Source organism: Orbicella faveolata, unplaced genomic scaffold (genome assembly GCF_042242905.1).
Source record: "Orbicella faveolata isolate gen_17 unplaced genomic scaffold, um_ofav_v1 contig_2, whole genome shotgun sequence".
Lineage (NCBI taxonomy): Eukaryota > Metazoa > Cnidaria > Anthozoa > Scleractinia > Merulinidae > Orbicella > Orbicella faveolata.
Genome location: NW_028301547.1, coordinates 31,778,423 through 31,790,321, shown reverse-complemented (window position 1 = coordinate 31,790,321; position 11,899 = coordinate 31,778,423). Strand labels below are relative to the sequence as shown.

At 37.1% G+C, this 11,899-nt stretch overlaps 1 protein-coding gene across 1 annotated transcript; it reads right to left on the bottom strand.

Moving 5' to 3' along the window:
* Window positions 1–1,242: 1,242 nt before the first annotated feature.
* Window positions 1,243–11,078, bottom strand: LOC110051537 (nuclear distribution protein nudE-like 1). Its single transcript, XM_020757575.2, has 8 exons — window positions 10,816–11,078; window positions 10,567–10,720; window positions 10,241–10,389; window positions 8,851–8,896; window positions 7,828–7,918; window positions 4,878–5,167; window positions 4,416–4,516; window positions 1,243–4,288 (listed from the first exon to the last, which is right to left on the bottom strand). The coding sequence occupies exons 1-8, from the start codon at window positions 10,923–10,925 to the stop codon at window positions 4,219–4,221; spliced, it is 1,011 nt and encodes a 336-aa protein (XP_020613234.1). The 5' UTR covers window positions 10,926–11,078; the 3' UTR covers window positions 1,243–4,218.
* Window positions 11,079–11,899: the final 821 nt, after the last annotated feature.

The window sequence follows — 11,899 nt, the reverse complement described above, 5'->3', positions numbered from 1 at the left end:
AGAAGTTGTATCCAAACTGTGTTTTGTGTTGATATAAGATGCTTATTACTTAGGACTGGAGTAGTAATTGCGAGCATTTCATACATATGATGCACCAGATTCTAATGTTTAGAGGAGTCTGGGTTCAATAGTGGCTAAGATTTTAAATCTCTTCCTTACCGACCGCCTCTCAGGCAAATTCAGAAATCTGTCTGAATGCTGGAGTTCCTGGAGGGTTACAAGTCGATGGATTAGTTTCTACAAAAAGGGGTTAAGCCTTCATTGGCACAGTAAGTGAGGTCCAACTGGTTATTACTTTGACTGCCGGACCCAAAAACACAACACTGGGACACAGATCCCCAGTGGTGAACTCCTATATAAAAAGGACAGGGGTGCTCGTGAGAAATTTTGAAAAGAACCCCTAAGAGGTACCAAAATCATGTTTTGTGGGCCTGGCTTGAAAGTTTTTTTTCACCCCTTAGAGGTGTCAATTCTAAAACAACACATTATCTCCTCTCATATTTTTTCGGATCAACACCCTAAAAGTACCGCGAAAGCTCCCGCTGTGGACCTTTTGAGAATGAATACCTTAAGAGGTAACAAAACCGCTTTTTTAGCCCCTAAAAAGTACCACGAGCACCCCCGTCCTTTTTATATGGGATTCCCCCCCCCCCCGGGCCCCGGAACAGATCGGTAAAAAAATATCGCAGCACTGCAACTATCTTATTTATCTCCAAAACTGCGCTTACGGATGGGCATGTGAACTCTCTGAAGTTGCTGTGCTCACTGCCACATTTAGCGCCCGAACTATCGAAGAAGGCCAAACATTAGGCCAACTGTCGGTAACCGGTCGGCAGCCTGTCGGTTACTTGTCGGCGACATTAAACCGACAGTTTCAGGGGTTTCACTCATGTTTTAAGCAGGGGGGGGGGGGGGCACCTGGTTTTCACAGGTGCGCAAAAATTATTAACTGAACTTTGTTATAAGGAAGACTTTCCTCTGCATGGTCAAACCAGACGGGTAAAATCACCCTCACAGCCGGTCAATTTGCCCGGCGTCCGGCAATGATTAAAAACCCCTGCAGTTTCTTTGGGGGTCAGATCTTCATAATTACATGGGTTAGCATGGAAGTTAGGAAGCTCGGTACCCCTGCAATCAGACCAACTACCACCCGAGTTTCAACATTCGGTTCAGTTGACTAAGAGATGTTCAACTGTATAGTGATCTCCAAGAAGCGTCAGCTAGACAAACCAGATCACAATATTTTGCAGTTTATACTTATTTATTGGTGAATAAACCTCAAGACAGCATGGACAAACACTCTTCAGATAACTTAAGTCACTCTTTGCAAGGCATCATCAAGGCCAACACATTTCAATAAATTAACAGTTGTCCCTTTTTCTAGTAATACAAGTTACATTGTTGATCTTGCACGGGCATATGTGGCATATATAAATTCTATGCAGGCACACTTTCATAACCCATAGGGCTGCTTCAGGCATAGGTCTCCACCGTTTGTGTGAACAAGTGGAGGAGTTTTAACTGTTACACTAATTTAAAATTCACTCAAGGTTATTACTGCTTACTTTAAGAAAGTGAGGAAGATTGATTGAACACATGGTATACAGGCGGACCTAAAACACCCAGTTAAGAAGAGGAAGAGGTAGCATGCTTGACCTCTTTCCGGCAAATGGAAATATTTATTGGAATATCTTTGAAAGCTGAGGATTTGAATGACAGATGTTGAATTTTCCCAGGGATAAGGGATGAGGTAACACCCAATCCACCAATGTAGTATATTAACAACTAAGTATTATCGACTTGATTGTTTGCAGTAATGCAAGACACTTTAGTGTTCCAAAACTTAAGGTTCTTGCCAGTAAATGTTTATTACTTCAAAGAGTTTTTGGGCAACCAAGACAAAGGGGGAGTGTTGCTGAGGACTCAACACCAAAGTGCATTAGGTCTGTAAGTTCTCCATTATTTTGCCTAATCAATTCTTCCTGGCCTTCCCAAGGGAAAAATCGCTCAATGGTAATCAGAATATAACAAATTTATTACATCCAGATAAAGAACTTAGCACAATCTTGGTAGTGATGTTGTGAACAAGTCATTGCACTCATTATGGAGGATGATAAGGATTATTAAAAAAAACTGGTGTATATTGAAAATTGGTTAGTGACATTACTTCAACAGCAGACAAAAAATAATCAAAAAAAGGGGTAGACAAGAACTGGAGACACCGAAAAAAGAAAAAAAAACTACATTTGGGACTGTTTAAAATTAACTGTTTTACGATACTTTGTCCTCTTGAATCTATGAAACGTTGAACTCATGTGACTTGTCTCATCACCAAAAGATTGTACTAAGAAAAATAATTAATAATTTAGGCACTATTGTACTTATCAAGGGATATTTGTGAGTTAGGTAACTTTAGTCTGCAACACACTCATACAGTTTACTTTTAGAATATCACTGCAACGAGTGAACAATAATACTAATAATAATACTGTCTGATAACCAGACCAGGGTTTATTTTTACAGCTGAAGGAATAACATGACATGCAGTCAATTCTCTCTCTTTCTCTCTTTCTCTTTATTTAATATGGATACCTGGTGCTGGTCCTTGCACACTCATAAGCTGCACAGTGGCCACCTCCCTAGATAGACAAGTGGCAACAGTATCCCATTTAGACTGAGAGGGTTGAGTGTCATTATTGACTTGTAACCTTAATATTTAATAACCAATGCCACGCAATTATGTCAATTCATGGCAACTGTAGTTAATCCTAAATAACTGACTTTATTTCAAAAACAAAATACACTTACCAAAGGCATGATTTATGCTTTTAAATGAATTGTAAACTCTAAAGCTAAGGCTGTTCATTTGTTATCCTATCTTATCTTACCTCGTCTGTTATCTTTCAACCTGAAAATTCATGTTTCAAAGCATAAATGCAATTGCCATCTATCATATGCCTTTGGTAAATGGGTCTCAATTTGAAATATGAATCAGATGTCGAAGTGATCACACAAATTAAAAGATATTTTTTTATATATACATATATGGCTGTTTACATGTACATGTAATTTATTTTAAAAAATATAAAAAGCTCTCTCCTAAATTAGATCACATTAACAACATATACAAAACTGAATTGCAGAATTTTATGTACTAATCAACACATAATGATAACTCCAGAAGGAGTTCAAACTGAGCTAAATCATGAGACTGGAAACACACATCAACCCTTATTTAGATGTTCACTGCAGCTGTGGAAAAGGGGAAAATACTAGACAGTGCAGTTTCAATAACTCGGTTTATTTATTAAATAACGTGAACCCAGGTTGTAGTTCACTAGAATAAAAACACCAGATTTACCACACTCTCTTTGACTCTACAAACACCAGTTGACCTTCAGTTGGGAAAACAGATTTAGTGTTCTGCCTGTATTTTCAATCTTTACCTTAGATAATCAAATAATGCTGCCATCAACTGTCATCGCTTACATTAGAGACATGGCAACTCTTGCTTAGATGCACATGTACCAATCGACAATGATGGATGATTTTATATATTTATTTGGTTTGTCTGCTACTTGATAAAGCTCTAATGTCCAAACAAAAGTGTAGACAATTAAAAAAAATCCTGCAAAACCATATTGCCCATTGTAGTATGCACAGGTACGACAACTTTCCAGATTTCACCTGCTGAAAAGTTTTTTTAAAAATAAATACTTGGAAGTATTGGAAATCTTAAATGACTGCAGAGTTTTGCTCTCATACAGTAATTCTGCACAATTATTAAATATTCTTAAATGTCTCTGGGTCACCTTTTTAAATGAATGTAGAATTTCTCTTGTGCTACCTGAATCTGAATCTATGATACAATAAAATGCTTAATACAGCAATACAAAATATCTGTACAAATTGGACGCAAATTCTACTCTGAATTTAAAACTATGGATTGAAATGATGTAGCTCAACATTATACACCATGAACGACCTACACCTTTAATTCATTTTTGTAATGAATCGAAAGTGAACAAGACCTGATTTAGCCTAAGGGTATAGCCTCGGGTAATTGAGCTGTTTTTCAAAACATTATTGGCTCAAATTTCATTTGGGTCAAGGCACAACTGCACCAGCACACATCTGGGATGTTTAGAATGCTCTAAAACACAGCTCAGTGTGGCAATATAAGCGTATTTTGTTTTTCCTCACACACGTTTTCTGTTATTAAACCTGAACCTTGACTAGCCCTTGCATTCCTGGGTTTTGGTAATTACTCTTGGGAATTCTGCTTGGTCTGAAATTACAACAAAGATGTGAACGTTACATAGGAAGACCAATTAGAATTGAAAATTTTGTTACATTATATGTCAATTGAGTAATTTACTCATTTAAAAAGATATTTAATTATAAACATGTACTACCTTGGCGAGTCAGAGGGGCTACTCGACCCAGTTGATCCTCTTGGATTTCGAGGCTGATCTTTGACAAAGTTTCGACATGAAGCCAGTTTAGATTCAAGAGCCTGGATAGAGCGAAAAATAAAAAAATTAACATTGCTATAATCAAACAACCCTTTTCTTTGCACGACAAGATGTAAGAGGAGAGAAGAAAGAGTATAACATGAAAGAGATGAACATTTAATACATGTTTGTACCATTCCCTACAACAGAGACAGAGCAGAGTGGAGGACACACGTCAATGGCCCTATTCTCCCAGAAGAAAGAAGGAAGTATGTTGAGTGAGTCATTCCCAACAACATAACGATTCATCAGCACATTAAAAATAAAATCCCAAAGCAAATTGAAGAAAGCAAGAATAAAATGTTAGGGTTAATTATATTCAATGAATGGTTGTTACAAGCATAACAATTTAACATGACTTACCCCAACTTTTCTGAGAAGATCTCCCACGATGTTCAGAGCCGATATTCGTGCAGATGGTGTTAGTGGTGAATTTCCATAGCCGGAATGAAGCGGTGAGGTTCCTATAGATGCAGTTGTTAAATTCACAAGAGGGTCTGAGGTCTGAATCACAGTGTCTGTCTTCATTGGAGTTCCCTCTGGTTTTGATGGTTCCTTGTTTTCTTTGTTATTTTCTTTATCTTTGGTGAATTCTAATCCTTCACCAGGTTTCTTTTTCTCCTTTTCTTTAACTGCAAGTTCTTGTCTGAGATCTGAAAAGAAATATCATGCTGACATCTTAATAATAATAACAACAAATATTTTAACAGGATGACCCATCAGTGTACATGTATTAAACAATGTTATCAGAGGGGTCCTGGAAACGAAACTATTAATAGTAAAAATAAGATTAAAAAGGTAAAAATAGGTAAAAAAAGGTGCACAATATTAGTAAAAAGAGATTACAAGAGATTCATTTACTGAGAGACCAAAAAAACCTTAATATTATAATTGTACATGTAACATAAGTTTACAGTTACCACCCTCTCGCGAGACAAGACTCTCGTTTTGAGAGACAAGTAAACCTCGCTATCTGGAGCTCAGTTATAGCGAACTCCCTGCTATGACAAGCACCTATAATTCACCCTTGGATATACCGTATATATACTTTTTCAGTGACTGTCTATTGGCTAACTTGAACCCCCAGCATCTCAAACTATCTTTTGTTTTGCTAGAGAGTTGGAAATAACAGGATTCCAATGGGATTTTCAGCATGTGATTTGGCAAAATTGACATTTAATTTGTTAAAAAACAGTCCAGTCTACATGTAATAATCAAAAGGTATTAGAGCAGACGTCAATTACATATCAGTAGCTTTGGTTTTGAATTTTGCCAGCCAAGCTCTTTCCAAAGTCTTGAGACAATTTCTGTATTCTTTAGTCTGCTCTTGCTACTCACAGAAAAAAAAAATTTTATTTATATATTTCTTGTCAGTCTGGTTAAAACCAAAGCCAGTCACACTATACAACATTCCTTGTGCTTTTTACTTCATAAAATTATGAACATTAAACTACTCGACAGAAAGCCAGCAAGGAAAACTATAAAGGAGCCCCACACTGAATGGTATGACAAAACAGAAGCAGTTGACTGTGTCATGAGTTTACAGAAACAACTGTGGTTTAATATGGTTTGATTTGAAGACGTTTTAGAATCAAAACAGTACAAACTGGGTTCTCTGAAAAACAAACTTTGACAAGGGCAGCAGTTTTAGCTGTAGTAAGGGGATGTTCCAGTCTACAAAAACTCCTGAAATGTACAGATAAACTTGATCAACGTATAACAGCCTGTACATCATATACCTTAAACAAAGATATACATTTGTTACTTAATTGTTCAGAATACTGTGGAAACATCACCTAACAATGAAAGTCTTTGATCATGTTTCTTTTATTTGATCATAATTTAATTGATTGCATTTTTTCTCACTATGTTTTTGGCTTGTAAAATAATTTTCCAAAACTGCTCTTAAAGAATGAACCCTTCAGGCATTTGGGTAGCAGCGGAAATATCAAACAGTATCATATCCACAAATAAACAAAATATATTTTAAAGGGCTAATATCACGATTCAAAAGCATTTTCAACATGAAATATTATCTCTGTATCAGATGATACTTAAAACTAGTCAAGTACAGTCAGGCATAGTGTGCACATGATGTAGAAACATTCTAGAAGAAAGAACACATTGATAATTAATGAGGGCACAGTCATGGTTGGCTTCACAGAACATTGATAACAAGAAGATCTGTTAGATCTTATAACCGCGCTTTTAAAATTTAACTGTTTTCTTAGTACTACAGTCGCAACGCAGTGCATATTCCAAAGCAATCTCTGATGATTCATTGATTACTGTAGACATCACAGCACTTGATCAACACAAACTCTATTATCGCACCATCAGTCGTAGCCGTTGTGACATCTCCGATGACGTAATAGTCTTAATCTGGAACTTTCTTCGGGATATGTACGGGCATGAAGATACGAACACTATTACAAACCGCTTTCTTTCTTTAAAGTCACGATTAAATTTAATTGTTTTTTTCCCTTGAGTTAAGGGTTAGCAAAGAAGTCACACAAGTCACATAATTCAAGAATTGCGTTATCTACGGCTATCTTTAGTACGGTGGTTATTTCCCTATCAATGACGTAATCTTTGCACGTTCTGACAAGTTCTTTGCTTGGCTTGCAAATATTTAATTTTCCTTCCGATCTATGAACTCGGTGCGATGAAACAGCCAAAGGATTTACTTCATTTGCCTAAAACCGCAAGAAATACTGGGAAAATTACAAATAAATTAATGACCGTCGCTTCTGCCGAAATAAACTTGCAAAGTAAACACGATCTTATTTGTCACGTAGCGAAAGTGAAAGCTGCAACGTCAGCGCATTCCATGGCTGACGTAATACCTTTTTTCAGCGTATTTATTATTCCCTTTAAATCCAACGCTTTGATAGAAAAAAAAAAGAAAATATATTTTACCCACAAAAAAGAAAACAATATCCGTAAAATTGTCCGTGTATTTATGTTTTAACAGCTTCTGGCGGAAAAACATCACACGTTGCGTGACTCAAAGTTTGGCCGAGCGGAGGTCTACGTCTGGTCACCGACAAAAAAAAAAAAAATAAACCACGGGTAAACCTAGAACCGCGCTCGGCCCATGGCCGCGCGGTTAAATAGCTTTCCAAAACTGGGCTTTTCACATGAGAAAAGTAATGTTTGCATTTATAGCCAACAAATGTTGACATAACATGTCTTGAGGTCCACTTGAGCTTTGCACTAAAGCTTGAAAGTCCAAAAATGATTGCAAAATGGCTTTGCATGACAACAATGATTAACTAAAGCTGGAGTATTTAATAAACTATTATTGTCTTACCCCTCGCTTCATCTTTTAGTCTTTGTACCGATTCTTGGAGTGTTTCCTTTTCATCTAATTCATTTTCAAGAATAGCATTTCTTTCTATAGCCTAAAAAATACGAACAGAATGTTTGGTTACCACTTATTCAGGGTAATATAAGCCAAGTTTTGATCACCCTTATTTAAGAGGAAATATTTCAGAAAATATGTGCACATAATCCCTTCTTTAGTATAAATCAAAACATAACATAAAATGTAAAAATTCCAGAACTATTAAAGAACTAAAGACAAAAAATGAGATAGCAACATTCAAGGTACAACTGTTAAATCATAAAGGATCTGAAGCATGAGTAGAATTTTAAAAAAACAACAGTTGTTGAGTAGAATTAAAAAAAAACAACAGTTGTTAATGGGTAAGTCAGTGCAACATGGCCATATAAGGCCACTGTAGCTCATTCCTCCCAGTACACAAAGCTTGATCATGTCCCAGCACACGTGCCCACGTGAGGCGAGCACAAAGACAAATGTGATCTGGCACATGAAAACAAAACCATAGAGAGTCTAACACAGACTTCTTTGAGCCATGGATGTCAACCAGAAGTTAATATCTTCCCTCTGTCTCATTTTCATGGCACGGCATGGCATGGGTTGAAAAGCTCTCATTTTAGCATTTACAATTTAACGTTTTAAATGAAATTTCGAGAACACACACCACAGAAGAGAAAATTCTACTTCTGATTCACATCCGTCTCTCAAAAATGTCTCATCCATAATGAGAAACTGAAAACGTCCTTGTCTTTCTGCTTACATGTACTTCATGTGAAAAAGTGTAACTGCAAGCAGATGACAGTGTTGCTTAGGAATCACTGAACTGGTAGCCAAATAGATGGTTGCCAAAAGTGATCTAAAACTTTTCAAAAATACAAGGTTGGACTCAAAAAAAACTTGTGCAACACTTTTGTGCAATACCAGTAATGTCTTTGGATATTTTTTGGCACAGTCTCGCATCTAGATGAAATTACATAATATAGCTTTAATTACCTGATTCAACTTCTGCTCAAAATCTTCTAAAGAGCATACTGTTGCCCTAAAATGAAAAGGGTACAATATTGCATATTAGTGTTACTGGCATCGTACATCAATGATCAACAACATAGTAACCATCCTTGTAACCTTCAAAAGCTTTGAATATAATAATCAACAAAGTAAATGTGGTAAATGCACTTCTGACGGTGCAGCTGACCGAAAGTCAGCTGCTCAAAGAATCCTCAGCATTCACAGTCCATATTTTTTTTTAGCCCAAAGTGATCATGCAACTAAATCAAAATCGTTCACTAGTGAGAATCATGAAAAAGCTTCAGAAACTCTAAAATAATTAAACATGTAGACCTTTTCCAATAAAAATAAAGCCAAAATTAGGAATCAATCTTTAGTATTGTAGCACTTTCCACAAACAATGTTGTCTTTCCATTATCTCACTTCATCAATTACAGATTACAATAGCCTCCATGGTTCTGTAATTCTATTTTCCTAGAAACAAACTGCACTTTTTTTCAAAGACAAAAAGAAAACAATGACAAGTAAACACTGCTTTCATCCCGCCGAGTTTTTCAATTAAAGTTCCCACACTTGCTACTAAAAACAGACTTGTAAAAATTCTCGCTAAATTTATCAAGGTTAGATACCTTAGCACTTTATTGCGGAAAGTCCAACATGAAAACACTCCGAAAGAGGCGCAGGAAATAATATTAAAAATAGCTTATAGACGAATGAACATGTATCCCACATCCCTTGTAATACAATCAGGTCAAACGAACATAATATTAATCCTCGAAATTCATGTAAAGCAGTTTCACGCTATTATTGAGCGATCCACTTTGTCGTAATAAAAGAGCAAAAAATTTGTTTCGGGGGAGTAATTGGCGTCAGCTATGCTTAAATTTCTTAAATAAGTCGAGAAAACTTAAATCCAATTTATGTGAACTTAGTGCATAGCAACAGAAATTGATACGGGGATTATTTCCTCCGGAATAAAGCACGACCCTCGCGCGAGATTGTCACATGCCAGAAATGTACTTTTCGTAAACACAAATTTACCCGATATTTGCAGTAAATTACCCTCACTGGCAGGTCATTGACCATTACTAACACCTTGCCGAGGAAAAAAGACATACTTTATGTGGCTAGCTACAAAGAGTACAAATGAAAGTGTAATAACATGAATATTACAACCCTCGGTGGAGCCACATTAGGACATTTCACGTAAGAGGTGACCGGTGCAACATCAAATGCAATTAACAACGCAAAAAAATAATATAAGGACATAACAAGAAATGGCGAAATGATCCAAACTGAGGTGTAAATGTTGTTGTTAGCTATACTTTTCAGCTGCAAAAATAACCGAACAACAGACTTCAATCTTGCCACAAACCTTTTCGCTCGCTCGAGATCGTCATTTGCTTGTTCAAGTTCCCGAACATATTTTTGGACTTCTTCTCGAACAGCTTTTAGCTGAGCAACTTCATCTTGAAGAGACGATATTGTAAGATAGGATTCATTCTGACTCGCATCTAGTCTCGCCTGTGTAAACGAGAGAAAACAGAACAGTTAAAACAGATCTACCAAACCATCGACTCGATCAACAGGCAAGATGGCGTCCACGAAGCAAGTCTTGCATTATTTACAAACTTTCATTTAAACAACAGATGAATTGGCGGAACGAGACTTACGCCATTAAAGCTAATATTTTCGAGTTACCTTTAAGCTTTCATTCTCCGTTTCTAGCCGTGTTTTTGCCGCTAAAAGTTCCCGCTGTCTGGCTTCGGCTTGCTCTAACTGCGTTTCCAATTCTGCTTCCAGTTCACGACTACCTTCTTGAAACTCGTCGAGTTCATCCCTTGCTTCTTGCAACCTTTTTCCCAAAAGAAATGATCAAATTAGACCTTCATCACTTCCCCTTTAAAATCGTATGACTGTCATCGAAGAATGTAACCCTGAAATACTCACTTTCGTTCTAAATCCTCGGCTACTTGTTTCCAGTATGTCGCCTCTTCTTTCGGGTCGGCGAATTCCAATTCCTTATCGCCCGTAGAAATACTCATTCCCGGCTGTCGCATAAGGACGGCAAGAAGTGTTCACCCCGAAGTACAAAAAAATTTTACCTTCTAGCAATCTACGACACAAGGAACAAGAAAACTGGCTCAATCGAGCCAAAACTCAGTTTATGTCTCGAAGCTTTCAACGAAATATGCAAACCGTTCCCGTGATGACGTCAACTCGTAAGATGTGATGCATTGTGGGATATAAAAGGAAGGCTGTGCTGATAAAATGCCTCGCGTGTTTTCACGCTTTTCTCAGTGAAACCAAAAACGTGACATTTGTTATGGGTTAATGGGTTTATCAATCAAACACAACAAGTAAAGTAAATCGGTTGATTGAATGTTCACAATTCCACGTAAATAGCATGGTGCGGGTAAAAAGCAATTTTGTCACTGGTCGTGTCAAAATTCATGGTGTTTTTTCGGTCGGTCTACAATCGGAATTACATCAAACAAAGGAAAAGAAAGTTGACTTATGATTCGAAATCAGCGAGGAGTGAGAAAGGTAAATTTTCGGAGGATCTTTGTAAGTATTACTCTAAAGAACTTGCCAGAAGGCACAAAATGCTATTTAAATTACAAAGATGTTTCAACCCAACGCGATTGAATAAAGGATTTTATACTGTGCGCTTTTTGATTGACAAAGATTTGATTGACAAAAAGCTCCTCAAAATTTTAGCAGGGATTAGTTGTCTGCTCCCAAGCCTGGCAGCTCATTGGAACCGGTGCTGGAGTAGGTGATTAGGCCCGTGCTAATTAATTCCTTCCACCCTCTACCCCAGAGATGGGATGTTAGTCCATCGATCGCGTGTCAGTAAGTCTCGAGCACGAAATCAAACACTCTCTCCTCCTCCAGTAAACCACTTCACTTCAGGCATTTATATGGTTTATCAGCAACTAAGCTCTTGGAATGTTGGAAGGACACTCGATCAGCCGTAAAGTCACGCGTTATTGCACTTTTTTCGCTATTGAAATTAACACCGAGCGTGTCA

Coding starts and splice junctions, on each gene's coding strand:
- LOC110051537 (XM_020757575.2), bottom strand. CDS start 10,925: ATGCGACAGCCGGGAATGAGTATTTCTACGGGCGATAAGGAATTGGAA. Junction 4,517..4,877: donor ATCTTCTCAGAAAAGTTGGG/GTAAGTCATGTT, acceptor CGCTCTATCCAG/GCTCTTGAATCTAAACTGGC. Junction 4,289..4,415: donor AGCCCCTCTGACTCGCCAAG/GTAGTACATGTT, acceptor TTGTAATTTCAG/ACCAAGCAGAATTCCCAAGA.